At 50.5% G+C, this 17,755-nt stretch overlaps 1 protein-coding gene across 30 annotated transcripts in view; it reads left to right on the plus strand.

Moving 5' to 3' along the window:
- SCRIB (scribble planar cell polarity protein) overlaps positions 1-17,755 on the plus strand; it is a 212,188-nt gene that overhangs the window by 48,300 nt on the left and 146,133 nt on the right. For 28 of the 30 annotated variants that reach the window (XM_032762915.2, XM_075063333.1, XM_075063340.1 and 25 more), the window contains 6 exons: positions 7,557-7,723; positions 8,375-8,499; positions 9,688-9,813; positions 10,784-11,014; positions 11,445-11,762; positions 14,032-14,094. In XM_032762915.2, the coding sequence (XP_032618806.1) occupies positions 7,557-7,723; positions 8,375-8,499; positions 9,688-9,813; positions 10,784-11,014; positions 11,445-11,762; positions 14,032-14,094 (1,030 nt within the window). The remainder of the gene's footprint in view (positions 1-7,556; positions 7,724-8,374; positions 8,500-9,687; positions 9,814-10,783; positions 11,015-11,444; positions 11,763-14,031; positions 14,095-17,755) is intronic. The other 2 variants (XM_075063332.1, XM_075063354.1) reach the window with 1 other exon arrangement.

The following is a 17,755-nucleotide window of genomic DNA, read 5'->3' on the forward strand; positions in this document are numbered from 1 at the left end:
TTGTGTAGCTGATGGTCCTTAACGGGCCATCAAGCAGGCTAAGCAGAGCTAACACCAACTTGTCTGGGATCTTTCCCAGTAACACAGCACAAATTTGAAATATAGACAGTACAGCCAATATTCATAACTTCAACTACAAAATGATACAGACATACAGACAGCATAATCATAACCAATAACCCATAACCTGGTCTTAGACACCTTATATGATCCCCTTTATATAGGATTTGGTGCCACTACAGGACTTTGGTTGCAACCCGTGTTCTGTATGGTCCCAGTTTATATCAATAACGTCACACCCATTCAGTTACTTTATGTAATGTCAGGCATCTAAAAAGTGGCAAGTTTTTGAAGTGCATATATACCAGTGCTAGGAGTCTAAATAATAAGATAGGTGCCTTATATTAAATGAGGAAGGCATCACAGAAACTTGGTGGAATGAGGATAATCAATGAGACACAGTAATGGAGCTATACTTATCCATAGACCTGGAAGGGACCCTGAGAGGTCGAGTCCAGCCCCATGCCTTCACTAGCAGGACCAACTACTGATTTTGCCCCAGATCCTTAGGTGGCCCTCTCAAGGATTGAACTCACAACTTTGGGTTTAGCAGGCCAGTGCTCAAACCACTGAGCTATCCCTTCCCACCCCTCATATACCAGGGTACACAATATATCGGAAGGACAGAACAAGTCGTGCTCTTGGGGGAGTGGCACGATGTGTGAAAGAAAGCGTAGAATCAAGTGAAGTAAAAATCTTGAATGAACCAAACTGTACCAAAGAATCTCTACAATTAGTAATTCCATGCTCTAATAATCAGAATATAGCAGTAGGAATATATTACTAACCACCTGTCCAGAATGGTGATAGTGACTGTGAAATGCTCAGGGAGATTAGAGAGGCTGTAAAAATAAAAAAACCTCAATAATAATGGGGGATTTCAACTCTCCCCATATTGTCCCCTCCTGTCCAGCTCTAGCTTCCACTGTTTTTCAGCCCTTGTATCTACAGAAGTTTGCAACTACTTTCTTTTCCCAAGTGTCTCACTTAAGCTGTTGGCACTCATGGAGTGCCATGTGCCCCTGTTAAAGGACAGCACAAGGCCTCAGCACCACTTAGTCTCACTAGGCCCAGGAATGTGTCTGCTTGGCTGGCCTCTCTTACAGATATCAGTCTCTGTGGGTGTGGGGGCCCCTTTCTCTCCAGACTGGCACAGTATCTGGAGTTGCTGCCTGTGCAGGCAGGTTGTCAGCCAGATCTCACTTCCCTGTGCAGTAGTCCACTGGCTTGTGGGCATTGCTGTTTGGAGGCTATGGGCAGAGGGCCTTCTCTGCTTCTACTTGATATTCTGCTTTTTATGCACCCAAAGATGGCAGTAGCCCTTTTAGCCACAGCATTGCACTGAGAGCTCATGTTGGGGAAATGATGTATGGTGACCTCTGAATCCTTTTCTGAGTCGCTGCTTTCCAAGACAGTAGCCCATCCCATAGGTATAACCTGCATTCTTGACTCTTAGCAGCATTACCTGGGATTTGGCTCAGTTAAAATGTGATTGGTAAGACTATGACCATTTAACCAAGTGATTCAGTATTTTTCAATTCACCTCATACAAGTACTGTGATGCAATCTTTTTATTCTTACAAATGTAGAATTTTTTTGTGACATAACTGCATTAAAAAATAAAACAATGTAAAACTTTAGAATCTACAAATCCACTCAGTCCTAATTCTTGTTCAGCCAGTTGCTAAGACAAACAAATTTGTTTATGGGAGATAACACTGCCTGCTTCTTATTTACCATGTCACCAGAAAGTGAGAACAGACATTTTGCATGGCACTTCTGTAGCCTGCATTGCAAGGTATTTACGCGCCAGATGTGCATAACATTCATATGTCCCTTCATGCTTTGGCCACCATTCCAGACGACATGCTTCCTTGCTGATGATGCTCATTAAAAAAAAAAATGTTAATTAAATTTGTGACTGAACTCCTTGGGGAAGAATTGTATATCTCCTGCTCTGTTTAACCCGCATTCTGCCATATACTTCTTGTTATAGTAGTCTCAGAGGATGACCCAGCATGTTGTTCGTTTTGAGAACACTTTCGCTGCAGATTTGACAAAACACAAAGAAGGCACCAATGTGAGATTTCTAAAGATAGCTATAGCATTTGATCCAAGATTTAAGGATCTGAAGAGCCTTCCAAAATCTGAGAGGGATGAAGTGTGAAGCATGCTTTCAGAAGTCTTAGAAAAGCAACACTCCGATGTGAAAACTACAGAACTTGAACCACGAAAAAAGAAAGTCAACTTTCTGTTGGTGGTATCTGACTCAGACGATGAAAATGAACGTGTCAGTCTGCACTGTTTTGGATCGTTATCGAGCAGAACCTATTGTCAGCATGGACGCATGTCCAGTAGAAGGGTGGTTGAAACATGAAGGGACATATGAATCAGTGCCATGAAAGTGCCTGTTCTCTCTTTCAGGTGACACTGTAAACAAGAAGCGGGCAGCATTATCTCTTGCAAATGTAAACAAACTTTTTTGTGTGATTGGCTGAAAAAGAAGTAGGACTGAGTTGACTTGTAGGCTTTAAAGTTTAACATTTGTTTTATTTTTGAATGCAGTTATTTTTTGTGCACAATTGTACATTTGTAAGTTCAACTTTCATTATAGAGAGATTGCACTATAGTACTTGTATTAGGTGAATTGCAAAATACTGTTTTGTGTTTTACAGTGCAAATGTTTGCAAGTAAAAATAAATATAAAGTGAGCACCGTACACTTTGTATTCTGTGTTGGTAATTGAAATCAGTATATCTGAAAATGTAGAAAACATCCAAAAATATTTAAATAAATGGTATTTTATTATTGTTTAACAGCACAATTAATCACGATTAATTTTTTTAATCACTTGACAGCCCTAAATTTTTTTTGTTGTATCACCATTTCCACATCTCTCTTTAACCAGGATGGCTTCTTGCCGTCTGTAAAATTGTGGTTTTTAGGGCATGGAATAGCATGTCCTTGTACAATTCACAGTTTTCGTTAACAAAACTTTCCACTTAAATTCCCAGTCAGCTAATAGTTGTTTTAAGCGTTGGAAAATTGGCCCTTTTAAAGTTCCAAATATACATATTCCCGGTTGGTACCATATTCTGTTCACTCACTCACTCATGCCCATCACCCCAATCGGGGTATGGGCCGCCAACCACAGATCTCCAGAGTCTTCTATCCTGGGCCATTCGCTCTAGCTGGTTCCAGGTATAGCCCATTTTTTTGCTATCAGCCTGAAGGTCGCGTCGCCAGGTGTTTCTTGGACGGCCTCTTTTCCGCTTGCCTTGGGGGTTCCACCGCAGTGCCTGTCTGGTGATGTTAGTTGGCTGCTTGCGTAGTGTATGTCCTATCCAACCCCACCTTCTCCTTCTGATTTCTTCCTCTGCTGGGAGTTGACGGGTCCTCTCCAAGAGGTGGATGTTACTGATGGTGTCTGGCCAGCGGATCTGGAGAATCCTTCTGAGGCAGCTATTAATGAAGGTCTGGATCTTCCTGGTGGTTGTTTTGGTTGTCCTCCAGGTTTCAGCTCCATACAGTAGGACTGATTTCACATTGGAGTTGAACAGTCGAATTTTTATTGCCAAAGACAGCTCTCTGGAGCTCCAGATGTTCTTGAGCTGTAAGAAGGCTGCTCTTGCCTTACCAATCCTTACTTTGATGTCTGCGTCTGTGCCACCCTGCTGGTCAATGATGCTACCTAGGTAGGTGAAGGACTGCACTTCTTCCAAGGGGCTTCCATTCAGTGTGACTGGGTCGTTGCTGATGGAATTAATCCTAAGGATCTTGGTCTTGTCCTTGTGAATGTTGAGGCCAACCTGTGATGACGTGGCTGCCACAGTGTTGGTCTTCTCTTGCATCTGCTCTTTACTGTGCGAAAGGAGTGCAAGATCGTCAGCAAAGTCCAGGTCATCAAGCTGGGTCCACAACGTCCACTGGATTCCGTTCCTACGCTCGTAAGTGGATGTCTTCATAATCCAATCGATGACGAGGAGAAAGAGAAGTGGTGACAACAAGCATCCTTGTCTGACTCCAGTTCGCACCTGGAAGCTGTTAGTGAGCTGCCCTCCATGGATCACTCTACAGTGTATACCATCATATGAGTTCTTGATCAGGTTGACCACCTTTGCTGGAATGCCGTAGTGCCGAAGGAGCTTCCAGAGGGTCTCTCGATCCACGCTATCGAACGCTTTCTCATAGTCAACAAAGTTGATGTACAACGAGGAGTTCCACTCCACAGACTGCTCGACTATGATGCGAAGCGTTGCTATCTGGTCCGTGCATGATCTGTTCAGCCGGAAACCTGCCTGTTCATCTCGTAGCTGTGGATCGACGGCATCCTTCATTCTCTCTAAGAGAACTCGGTTGAAGACCTTCCCTGGCACCGACAGGAGTGTGATTCCTCTATAATTGGCACAGTTGCTAAGGTCTCCTTTCTTGGGGATTTTGATGAGATATCCCTCTTTCCAGTCTGCCGGAATCACTTCTTCTTCCCATATCTTCTCAAAGAGGGGGTACAGCATTTCCACTGAAGCATCCAGGTCTGCTTTCAGGGCCTCTGCTGGGATGTCATCAGGTCCAGCCGCCTTCCTGTTCTTCATCATGGTGATGGCTTTTCTGATCTCATCTCTGGTTGGTTTATCGCAATTAATTGGGAGGTCCTCGTTGGCTGGGTTAATGTCTGGTGGATTTGGTGGTGCTGGTCTGTTCAGGAGTTCCTCAAAGTGCTCCGCCCATCTGTTCATCTGTTGTTCTATTCCTGTTATAGACTTTCCCTGCTTGTCTTTAACGGGACGTTCTGGCTTGCTGAACTTTCCAGACAGTCGCTTGGTAGTATCATACAGCTGTTTCATGTTACCGCTGTATGCTGCCTGCTCCGCTTCTGCTGCCAGTTCATCCACATACTCTCTCTTGTCCTTCCTAATATTCCTCTTCACTGCTCTGTGGGCTTCAGCATACTCTTTTTGAGCTTTGGCCTTTGCAGCTCTAGTCCTGCTGTTGTTGACTGCTGCCTTCTTCTTCTTTCTGTCTTCTATCTTGGTCAAGGTCTCTGCTGTGATCCACTCTTTCTGCTGGTGTTTCTTAATTCCAAGCACTTCCTGGCATACTAACCTAAGTGTCTCTCTCACTTTCTGCCATCTGTTTAGTACACTGTCTTCCTCTTCCTCAGACCGATCCTGTAATACTGAAAACTTATTCTTCAGCATCAGTCCAAAATCTTCCTTGGTCTTATGGTCCTTCAGAAGGCTGACGTTGTACTTCACTCTTCTGTCTGACGTATCTATCCAGTTCTGCTTCAGCTTCAGCTTCAATATAGCCACCACTAAGTGATGGTCGGACGCCGCGTCTGCTCCTCTTCTAACTCTAACGTCCTGCAAGGATCTTCTGAACTTCTTGCTAATGCAGACATGGTCAATCTGATTTTCTGTCGTGCCTGCTGGTGATACCCAGGTACTCTTGTGGATCCGCTTGTGAGGAAAGATGCTACCTCCTATGACCAGGTTGTTAAGTGCACACAGATCCACAAATCTCTCTCCATTCTCACTCATCTCTCCCAGAGCGTGGGTCCCCATGACTTGTTCGTATCCTGTGTTGTCAGGTCCAATTTTGGCATTAAAGTCTCCCATAAGGATGATGATGTCTTTGTCTGGGAGAATCTCTAATATTTTCTGGAGTCTGTTGTAAAAATAATCTTTGTCCTCCTCTTCGCTGTCATTAGTTGGAGCGTAGCACTGAACAACATTCATCTTAATCCTCTTCATTTTAGTTCTGAAGGATGCTGTGATGATCCTGGGACCATGTGCCTCCCAACCAATCAGTGCTCTCTGTGCCTGCTTGGACAACATGAAGCCTACTCCCTGTGTGTGGGGTGCGTCGCTCTCTTCATGTCCTGAATACAGCAACAGCTCTCCTGTCAACAGTCGTCTCTGTCCAGCTTGCATCCATCTTGTCTCGCTAATGCCTAATAGGGTCAGGTTGTTGCTCCTCATCTCTGCTGCAACCTGTGCCGTCTTTCCTGACTCGTACATGGTCCTCACGTTCCATGTGCCTATGGTAATCCTCCTGGTTGCAAGAAGGGTAATCAGCTTAGTGGCTTCCTCACGGCTTTCACCACCCAGCGTCATGCATCTTCGAGTTGAAGACCCTTCTTTTTCCAGGGTAAAAGTCTCTGTTGTCTCTGTTGTTGGTGTTTCTGTAGCAGGTTGATTTTTTACGGGGTGGAGTTGCTAGCCCCACGCCCAACTCTCCTCCTTTATCCTGACTTGGGACAGGCAGATGGCCCCAAAGGACCTCTCTGGTGGAGTTCATATTCTGTTAGTGTAAGGTAAATATAACCAGGTCATGATCCCTGTCTGATGCTCTGAGTCTTTTGTGACACTCACAATGAGAACAAGTGTCAGTGACCGTAGAGTCTCTGCAGGCTCAGGGTCAGAGTGGAATTTCTGCTGTCTGCTCTCTGGCTTTACAGTAAAATCCTGCACCTTCAAAGGGATTTGATGGGTACCAGAGCTTCAGGAGCAGCCCATTGTCATGTTGCACTGTGACTAAGGCTGAGAGTTTGTCATGGAGGTCGTGGAAGTCACGGATTCTGTGACTTTGTGGCATCTCCGTGACTTCTGCAGCAGCCAGCGCGGTTGGCCTGGGTAGGCAGCAGGTGCTGCTCCCGTATCTCCCATTGGCTGCAGTTCCCCGCCAATGGGAGCTGCGGAGTTGGCACTTGGGGTGGAGGCAGCGTGCAGAGCTGCCTGGCCACAGCTCTGCTTAGGAGCTGAGGGAGAGACATGTTGCCGCTTCTGGGGGGTTGTGTGGAGCCAGGTAGGGAGCTTGACAACCCCGCAAATACCCCCCAGCCCTGAATACCCATGGGGGCTTGGGCTGCTCCCCCGAGAGCATTCGTGGTCCCTCCCTAGGCTGCCCCCTTCCCCAAGATTTAGTCAGGGATGTACAAGTCATGGACGGGTCAGAGGCTGTGAATTTTTGTTTACTGCCCATGACCTACCCATGACTTTTACTAAAAAATACTCATGATTAAAACATAATCTTAAGTATGACCTCCTGCCACTGCCTGGCTGGAGTCCTGCAGTGGGAAGAGCATAAGCCTTGGATTGGTTAGACCCTCCGCTTGCCAGGAGTTTTCAGGAACTTGACTGGCCTGGGGCAGAGTCTCCTTTTCGCTAGTGCGGCTCAATGGGTTTTTTTCCAATTTTTCAGGCAAACTCACTAGGAGTGAGCCCTGGGTGGTTAAAATACAAGTGTCCTTCTTTTACCCATAGTCATAGAGCTTACAGTGTGGTGGTGGGAGGCTGTGGGAGGACATTTATGCTGCAGAACAGTCTGGTAAGAGCTGTGTGGAGTCTCCATCATGAGAGAGATTCTACATTGGAGAGAGAGGCCCTGTCTCAGGGTTTGCTCCACCCTGCCCCGAGGCAAGTGGAGGAATTCAAGGGCCTGGTGGAGGTTCCTTCTAGGCCAGTGAGGTCTCATCAGCCATGTTTCTCATGCAGGCTGCAGAACTTGCCCTTTGCCCTGACAAATCTCAACCTGAAGGCCCTGTGGCTTGCAGAGAACCAGTCCCAGCCCATGTTGAAATTCCAGACAGAAGATGATGAGAAGACGGGTGAAAAGGTTCTCACCTGTTACCTGCTGCCCCAGCAGCCATCTCCCAGTCTAGGTAAGAGGCCCCATTGAGTGCTTCTCCATGGTGCCTTGCCTCCTGTGGAGAAGGGCTGTCCTCTCTCTTCTCTCTGAGATGTGAGGCCAAGATCCCATTGTTGCCCTCTCCTCTGGGATCTCTCTCTTGGTTCCTGTTCCCAGATGTCTCTTCTTCACCACCCTTGGACTATTCTCTGTTCATATGGTTATTGTGATTGATGTAACAGGCCTGGGCTCCCAGCTGTTGACGTGGTGGATCTCCCCAAGTTGGAGAACGTTAAAGCTGTGAAACTGCCTATCCAGCATGACATCAGATCCCTTTAGCTAACCATTTCCTTTTGCTGCTGAACCGGAGACTGCTCTCTCTGCTCAGTGCTGTCCAAGCACCACAGCTTCTGTTTCTTCCCCTCTTCCTACCCAGTGCTGGAGCTGGATCCTTCATGGACCCCGTGTAGAGGTTGCCAAGAGTCATGCAACCCTGTCAGGGACCACTGAAGGGCTGACAGGAGTGTGCAACACAGTGTGTCTCCCCTTAAGGCCCCTGCCGCTTAGTGGGTATGGGGGGGGCTCTCTGATAGAGATGGCTTCGTCGGTGGGAAGTGCGTCTCAACCAGGCCCCAACACCTTGTCGCTCAGGAGCCAGATCTCTCTTTATCATCTTTTTCTACAGAGAATCTCCTGCAGAACAGTGTGGATGAAAGTTGGACAGACACCAACTTGAACCGGGTCAGTGTGATCCAGTTTTTGGACGAGCCCAAAGCTGATGATGACGAGGAGGCTGGAGCTGAGAAGAGAGTAAGAGAAACAGGCATAGTGGGTTGTCCAGGGCCTTACCAGCTTCCTAAGGAAATATGCTCTGGAGACTTCTGCAGGGCATGGAACAATGTGTCTGCCCAGAGCTGCCTCTCCCTCCTCAAGGGGTATGGTATGAGCTGCATCTCCCCCAGCCCTTGCCTCCCAGAGGGGACACGGCATCCCAGGCTGAGGGGAACTAGTCTCTGTGCCAAGTCATCCACCCCAGAGACATGTACAGCATGAGGGCTGGCAGGAATAAGAGCAGCAGCTGCCAATAAGGGCCTAATGAGGTTGGCATTCTGGACAGCTGTCCTATTAAGAATAGAACCGTGGCCACTAACTCACTTTACAAAAGGTTCACCAAATAGTCACCCTATGGTCGTGGCTTTGTCACGGCAATCCCAGTACACTGCCCCCAGTCCTCAGCCTTTTGATCTGGACAGACAGTCCCCTGACTTGGGACCCAATGGAAACTAATGCACTGGAGGAGAAAACCCTGTATCCCATGACTATGTATCAGTCACTCAGATTTTACAGCCCTAGGTAAAGTCACAGAGCCAGAGAAACATGGCCAGTTATTTTACTCCAATCTCTAGAGTGGTAGGGCATGGTGAAGGCTACTGCGACCTGTCTGTGATGCTAGAGCATCCAGCAGGACTCCTGACTTTAGGAGATGATTCCAGTCCAGTGACTCTCCTAGCCTCTTGTAATAAAAGGAGGTTAGAACAAGTCCAGGTGCTGGGCCTGCTCTGGGAGTCCCTAGGGCCTTCAGCCCCATGAGTGTTTGTGGTTTTCTGCCACTATGTTCTGTTGTTTTTAAATGCTGTTCTCTTGCCTGTTGTTTTGGGACAGATCCACTCAGCAAGTGCCATTGGCACTGCTGAGAAGCACGAGACTGCAGCATGCACTAAAGGAATACCAGAGAGATTGAGGGGAATCTACCTGCGTTCTACCCTCAGGGCTCCTGCTCACCGTAGCACAGAATCAGAGGTTGGGGGGAGAATTCAGCCCAGTGGCAGTGAGATGGGGCCCAGTTGGGGCTGCATCTCCCCCTGGGTTGGGGCCAGCTCAACGTAGAATGCCAAATGTGGGCAAAGTGTGAGGATGAACCGATGCTCAGTCTAAAGGTCTGGAGTCTCTGGGCTGTGTGCACTGTCTCATCTGCTCTGTGCTCTCTTTCCCTGGCAGGGCCTGCAGCGCAGAGCAACTCCTCACCCTAGTGAGCTGAAGGTTATGAAGAAAGTGATCGAAGTTCGGCGCAATGAGATATATTCTGCGAAGCCCGATGTGGACCTGGATTCTCCAAACTCAGAGGTGAGTGCTCCCCGCACAGAGAGCGGGACCGGGCCAGAAAGTTGCAGAGCTCTCTGGCATGCACCTTTTAACTGCACCAGCTGAGCACGAAGCCACCCTTGCAGAGATTAGAGCCAGTACCATGGGAGCTCTGGAATTGGGGCTTTATGAGATTGACAGTGCAAGGGCTGATGCAGCATTTTTCTGAGGTGGGGCAGCAGTGTCTGTAGGCTTGGCCAAAGAAGTTAATTGTTAGGAGGCACTGGAATGAAGAGCACGTGGAATCCTGGCACACTGATGTAGTGTGGGAGTCCCATGCAGAGGGGGGCAACAAGGAAAAAAGTGGCCATGAAAACTGGCACCATTGGTGTAGTACGGGGAAGGCAAAAGGCATGTTTGCATGTGGGCTGGGCTGAGGCAGAGCAGGAACTTGACAGCCTATGTGCAAAGTGACGCATTCTTAGGGCAGGACTTGGCATCAGGCAACTCGGGGCTTGCCCCAGCTCTGACCATGACTTGATCACTGTGTGACCTTTGTGTGAATCTCTGCCCTTCTGAGTCATTCTGCCCGTGTGCCTTTGTCCTGGGATAATGCGGCCCCTCAGCAGGGAAGGAGCCATAGTAATGCGCTTGTAATGGCTTTCCCTTCGCTCCATACAGAGGGTTCCCAGTCATTCCCTGGGCATCCCCAAGTGAGTGACAATGCACTGTTCTGCAGCTGCTGGCAGCTGAGTTCCCTACTGAAGTCTTGTCTTCCAGGTGTAACACTGGTGACAGCACGCTGTGCTGATAGGTACCAGGCTGGCTGTGCCACAGGGGCTGGGATGAAGTGGGCTGGGGAGTGGCACAGATGAGGCCAGGCAGCTCACTGAAGCAGTTAGGATCCTGCTGGGCCAGGGTCTGCAGCATTCAGTGCTGGGTCCCATTCCCCCTTTTCTGTGTCCCCCTTTGGCTTCTGCCTCAGTTCTCGCTGCCTGTCCTACTCCCACAGGTGAAGAGGCTGAGTGCCATGTCCAATCGCAGTGAGGACTCGCATGTCTCTAACAGCACTGTCTCTGCCAACTTCAGGGAAGAGGAGGGGGGAGGAGGGGGAGACAGGCTGAATGGGCAAGTGACCGAAACACAGGAGCTGGAGAATGAGGCGAAGCCTGGAGATGAAGAAGAGCAGGAAGTAGAGGCGGTGGCTGCTCAAGAGGAGGAGCTGGAAGTGGAGTACAATGAGGTAGGCGCTGCACTGAGTTGTTTTGTGGAGGATCCTGATGGGGCCTGGCTGGACATCTCCCAGAGTAGCAGGGAGATGGCTCGAGGCGTGGATGGGAATGGGAGGTGGGATAGAACCTGAATGTTTGCAAGAGGGGGTGAGGCAGGTGGGAGCTGGGCACAGGCAGAGGCCAAGGTGTGGGTGGAAGGTCGGGGGCACAGGGGGGCTAGCAGGGCCCTGGAGCTGGGTGTGGTGGAAGCTGCTCTGGATATTGCTCCTGGACCTACCCTGAATACCATCAGAGGAGCAGCCCTCAGTCTGTCCTCCTGCCTGTGTCCGGGGCCCAGCCCTGACTAGGCTGGCCTTGCAGACCAGCAGCTGTGAGTGCTTTGCCCCCAAATCTAGCTGTTGTCTGAGGCTCACAGCCATTCATGGGTCTTTGTCATTGTAGCCCACGGTGCATTTTGCTGAGGACACTCTGATCCGGAGCGAGGATGAGGATGAGGATGAAGACCGGCCGTTCCCAGTGGAGAAGCAGAGGCTGATCCGCAAGGACACACCACACTATAAGAAACACTTTAAGATCACCAAGCTGCCCAAGCCAGAGGCAGTGGTGGCGCTCCTGCAGGGGCTGAACAGTGACAGGGTCCCTGAGGAGGAGGAGGAGCTGGGGGGTTGCAATAACAGTGCAGAGCCCAAGGAGCAGGAGGAGGCCTGGGACAAGGATGATATGAAGAACGGAGCCTTGTCCACACAGCCGTCAGTCAAGGTAGGGCCTTGCGGGGGGTGCTGCACAGGCTGGGAACTCCCTGCTGCTCTCTGGGCTGCCTTTCTGCCTGTCCAGCTGCTGGGAGGCAGAGGGTAGGTATCCAGAGCCCCTAGATGGTTGTTCTTTGAGCTGCCAGGCCCACATGGTGCTGAAGAAAAAACAGGAGAGGAGAGACTTCAGGAGACACTGTGCTGTGGGTGGAAGAGCTGGGCTTGTATTGGGGTCAGTTCTGCTGGTTTGTAGCCTTGCCAGCTTCCCAGACTTTCCTCCCTGTGTTCCGTCCAGACGGTGTGTCTCACCCATTGCTGTAGAATGTGTTCCATGCTGTGAGAGTCATCCTCATCCCCCCAGCCTGATACAGGTTTTCTCCTCCCAGCTCTGTGGGTGCTGCTTCTCTTCTGTGCTGGGGTGAGCTCTTTTTCTGGGTAGATCTGTCATACTTGCTCTGGGAGTCTGCTCCCAGCCTGTTGCACAGAAGCGCCCCTGTGGGAGGAACGGGGAGTGGCTGCAGAGTAGCACACTGCTCTCCCTTGTCCTGAGGAGCTATGCCTGCTCACAAGCCTTCAGGATGGGGATGCATTCCAATGGCTGGGTGCACTGGGAGAATTGTACTCTGCACTCACTCCACACCGCATGGCCGGTGCTGCCCTGAGGGCACTGCTCTACCATGTGCCCTGGAAACCTGGGACCAGGGAGCACCATCCTGCTCATGTTTGCCCCACCAGAAGTTGGAGAGGTGGGAGGATGTCCGCCCAGCTCTGAGTGGAGCTAACACACTTGGACAGGCACTTACGGGAATGGTGTTCATGGGTTTTCATGGAGATGTGCTGGTATGGGGCTGAGGAGGTAACGGGGATGATCTATGGGGTCAGCTGGAAGTGGGTTTGGAGTTGGTGGCTATGTTGTGGGGCATATCAAGCTGGAAGAGAATTAGGGTTATGATGTGGTGTAGTCTCCATTGTGGAATTGCCCCCACCCAGCTCCTGGATCTGTGCCTTGGAGCTGGCATAAGGTGCTGGGTTGAAGCTTATGGACCTATTCAGGCTAGGGGGCCCTCTATCCCCTGTGGCTCCTTGGCCAAAGTGAGGGAGGTTTTCATGCACTCAGCATCTTTTGTTGATGTTGGGGGCTCCCTTTTTGTCTGCACTGATACCTGCTCCCCTGGGGCTGCCAGGGTCCCCAGCACACAGGCCCCTTGCCATGTGAGGCTTTCCGAGCGGAAAATGAGAGCTGTGTGTCAGGAGTGCACAAGGCTGGCTCTGGCCCTCCCTGCCTCAGAGTTCAGCTGTTACTTGGAAAATGGCCTGGACCAAGAAGGCTTCTTCTAGCCTGGCACCGTGGGCTCGGGGCCCGCTCCTGTAGGCAGTCTAATGAAGATCATGCAGGCACTGGTGCCACAGCTTCTGCATCTCTCCATGGTCAAGTCTGTGCTGCTGATGGTTGCAAGGCCTCTACTAGGAGCTGCCCTTCTCGAGGGGTTGGGTCAGACACCTTTTCCAGCAAGGCAGATTTGCAGGGCTCCCCTCTTCTCTGAGCTTCTCTCCTGGAGTGGGGATGTGAGTGCTGTGTCCCTGGGAACTGCAGGTGAGATGTGTGTGTTGGACAGGCAGAGAGGAGGCAGGGCAGTGTGGAGGTGGGAGTGAATCATGACCTAGAGTTTCTGACTTGAAAACTGGTGCCCTAGGGAAATCCGGAGGGGTCTCGTACTAGAGGTCTCCTGTGTACTCGTGATGCACTTGGGAGTAGGAAACTTGTGGCCTCTGGCAGGATGGCCCATTGCATTGGAGCCTTTTCTCCAGGAGGGTGGCATGGTGAGATTGTGGGGGTAGCCTCTGTCCCCTGTGTGCAGCAGCTGGGTGGTGCTACAGGGCCCTTCTCTCTTCTCTCTCTCCTGTATCATTCAATCCTTCATTCTTCCTTGACGGGGCACAGTAGGGCTAACAACGGCAAGTAACGTTCAGCTCATGAGGCTGGAGTTCAGATCCTGAGTGCCAAACCAAACAATGTGGTCCCAGGGCATGGAGTTCTATGAGTCTGGCCTAGCAGGATTGGCATTCTCAGTGCTCTGACCACAGGGGAGGTGGCCCTCTCTGGTGCTCTGTGTGGTAGGTGAATGTTGCGAGTGGTGTGGGAGAGGAGATCTATCCCTGTGCTGTGTGGCAGGGCCTGTCTCTGAGCGGTGTGCAGTTGGGTGGTGGCGGTAATGGTGGTGGGTTTGGTTTTTGCTCCACTAATCCGCATGCCTCTTTGCTGGTTCCTGTCCTAACAGGGGGTGTCGTTTGATCAAGCCAATAATCTGCTGATTGAGCCTGCTCGCATTGAGGAGGAAGAGGTCTGTACCACTCCTGCTATTCTCTCTCTGCCAGAAATCATCCCACCTGCTTGATTTGCTTCCTAGTCTGAGTCATTGTTGCAGGGGGAATTCTGCTCTGTCCGGGACAAGTGGCTTCTGGACGTGACAAATAACAAATGCACAATGATTGTTTCTTCCCCATCTTTCCCCTCCTTCCCTGCCTTTCCATAACTGAGGTGAGAATGGCTGCTGCAGATCTGGGGTGAGGTGGGAGAAATTTAGGAAACCTGTGGGGGTTGAGAGTTCAATCCCTGCTTGCATTGCACTAAGGAAGAGGGGAGCCAGTCAGATGCGTGGGGAGCAGAAGAGCAAGAAACACCCCTTTTGTGAAGGGGGCTTTAAGGCAGCAGAGAAATCTGTTGGAGGTGGTGTCTGAGCACAAGGGCTTGGAATGACTGCTTGTAACCTAGGGTGAGGCTGTAACTCAGGAGCCTGTGCTCTGCAGTAGGAGTGGGGGTTGAAGCAAGTGTCTCCCAGCCCAAGTGACCGTGTGGTTCAGTGACTCATTCTTCAGGGCAGTTTAAGGGAAGCTCCTGAAAGCACTACAGAAATGTCCTCTCTTCTCCTGCCCCCCTTCAGGACTTCATGATGTTTCAAGAGCGATTCTGAAAGTAGCTGTAAGAGTTACTTTTGCAGCAGGTGATAGCAGAGGGATATTTTCTCTGCCTTTCAAGCTCACTGGAATTTTCCAGAGCCCCATCTGTATCACAGATCAAGCTTCTGCCTCTCACTACCAGGGCTCACTCTATGAACTTTCTGACAGTTACCACGTTCTGAGTGGGTTTGTCCTGTTCCTTGAGCCCAGGGGAGTGTCGCTCTCCCACTGTCACTGCAGTGGAGCCAGCTCCACGGCTGGGAAGGAGGAGGTTTCTCCCTGATTTTCGAGGTAACATACGCAGCCCCTGCTGTTGGAATGTCTCCTGCCGTCAGTCCTATTGCACCATTCCCACTCAGGGGTCACTTTGGTCTGCTGGGAGCTGGCAGAGTACAGAAATGAGATGGATGCCACCTGAACTTCCAACAGCCAGACCCTGTTTCAGTACTGAATGCTCGCACCTAGAATGCTTCAGCTGTAATGATAATATCTACATATTGTATAGCATGTGCCCTGCCAAGCGCCCGGGAGCTGGGTGCTCTATCCGAGTGCTAGCATTGCTGCTGGTGCAAGTGTCCCCTTGAACTTCCCTATCTGCTCCCTCCCTTGTGCTTGTAGCCAAGCCCCTCTGTCTAGTACAGGAGCAGGAGTTTCTTGGAGTGGAGAGAAGGGAAATCTGCTCTTTCTATGGAAATGTTGAAGAGTTGTTGGCCTTGGGCAGGATGCAGGCTCGATGTCCTCTGATTCTGAGCAGTTCTCCTCTCGAAGTGTATCCCAAGGATGTCTCCATGGCTCTGGAGTATTGAAGGACTTTCACATCAAATGAGGAAGTTCTGACAACACATCCCTCCCTCCCTGTCACTCAGGGTACATTTACATAGTGATAAAAGACCTGCAGCACAGCTGTGGCTGGCTTGCGTCAGCTGACTCAAACTCATGGGGCTTGGGCTGCAGGACTATAAAATTGCAGTGTAGATGCTCAGGCTTGGGCTGGAGCCTGGTCTCTGGGACCCCACAATGGACGGGAGGGTCCTAGAACTTGACTGCAGCCTGAACTTGAATGTGTACATTGCAGTTTTATAACCCCACAGCCTGAGCCCTGAGTCCGAGTCAGCTGGCCCAGGCCAGCTGCACATATTTTACTGCAATGTAGACATACACCCACCGTTGAGTAAGGCTTGAGTGTTCATCTCCTCTCTTATTGGGTTCAATGCCCTTCCTTCCTGCTGATTGACACTGAGTTCCAGGTGCGGAGAGTCTGCTGCTGCTGAAGATGTAGGAGCCCAGGAAATCCCAGCTCTATGCTCTCTCCCTCTGCCTGAGCCGGTGAGGTGCTCAGGCCCCATGAACTTGGCAGTAATGTCAGCTAGAAAATCCAACCTTCTTGCTAGCGAATGGAGCCCAGGGTGCCAGGATTGCTGAATAAATGAGCACTGAGTGCAGAGGCAGTTCATATGGTGAAATCACAGGCGGAAGCTTTGAGAGTGGCATGAGGCACTGAATGCCAGGACATCAACACTAGGTATTGTCTGTGTCTTAGGGTGAGGCTGTGGAGCAGGGTGTGAACACATCATTCAGGAGGTGTTCTTGGGCCAGGTTTTCTCTTGGCACCAGTAATGGGCATGTGTTCTGACCTGAAGGATGCTGTGTGCGGGGATGTTCCCCTGGCTCAGGGACTCTGCCTGTGGGGCTGAAGTGAGCTCCTCTGCAAGGAAGAAGCCCCATATATAGGCATGACTTCTAATGGGAGGGGCAAGGATTTCTATGTGTTACCTCAGGGGCTACCTTTTTCTCTGGCTGGCACAGAATCCAGGAAGCTCCCACAGCCAGCTATTGGGTCTGTGCTCGGTTGTTCAGCACATAAACCACTTTGTTCCAGATAGATTCTTCAGTCTCATTTGGTTTGTTGTCTCCTCAAATCCTCCCTGTCTTGGGCCCAGGGCAAGACTGGTCCTTACATTGTATTCTACATGGCTGTGTCCGGTCTAGTTTAAATGGCTTGTGTAAAGGAGCTTTTGCTCTGCCACTTGAAGGTGAGAGTCCATTAGCAATGTGTACCGCCTGGGTGAGATGCTTCCCCTGGTGATGGGGGGGCCCCCGTTTCCCTCCATCAAGGGAGACGAATCCCTTTTGTGGTCCATCTCACTGCCAGCCCAGGAGGCTTTGAGCCTGACTATCCCTTTGCTCTGCTCTTCTCGTTCCTCCTGTTTTATGCCTGCTTGTCCCAGGCTTAGGGCTTCCTTTTCCTATCTGTGCAGCTGTGTACAGAGCAGTCACTTGCTGCTGCCTCCAGGAGCCTCCTGAGGACCTGGCACATGTTGGTGTCAGAAGGCAGCATAAGATCAGTCCAGGCTCAGGGCTGTTTTCTCCAGGGGAGCTCTCCCTCCCCTCCCTCTGCCCTTTTCGGCTCTTCCTCTGCCCTCATTTTCCATCTGAGGCTTGTGCCTACACTGAACATGCATCACTGATGAAAGTGCCTGGGTCCTAGCTGGATGTAGTGTAGGGCTGGGTTGACTCCCCGGAGCTTATGAAAGTCACTAGGGGGTACTGTGCAGGGTAGATAGTGGCTGGGGGAAGGAGTGGGTTGGGGTCCTGAGCGGGTCCCTTCCCCTTCTGGGAAGAGCTGTCTCGAGTTGTTTCCCCTGCTGCTGGGGTCCCATGTTCTCTTGGCCTAATGTGCAATAGGGAGCAGTAATAGGAAGCAGCACCAGGCTGGGGAAGGGGCAGTGTAACTTCCAGAGGATGGGAATCCTTAAATTCAGAACAGGTAGTTGATGGCCGTAGCTGGTCTGGATGGGACTTGCCTTCAGCCAAAAGTTGTGTCCCTAGGGAAACTACTATGTGAACAGAGACACTGACTGTGCCTGGTCTCATGGGGGTCCCTTGGGATCCAAAAGGAAACAGTGGTTTTATATCTGCAGGACCAGGCCAGGACTCACCAATGGCAGCAATCCTCCAGTGCATGAGTCACAGTTCTAGCACCTGCACCTGGAAAGGCCAGAGAAAGCAAAACCAAATTTGGACATGAGCCCCATGTGCCTGGCC

The sequence above is a fragment of the Chelonoidis abingdonii genome, chromosome 2, assembly GCF_003597395.2.
Source record: "Chelonoidis abingdonii isolate Lonesome George chromosome 2, CheloAbing_2.0, whole genome shotgun sequence".
In the NCBI taxonomy this organism is placed as follows: domain Eukaryota; kingdom Metazoa; phylum Chordata; order Testudines; family Testudinidae; genus Chelonoidis; species Chelonoidis abingdonii.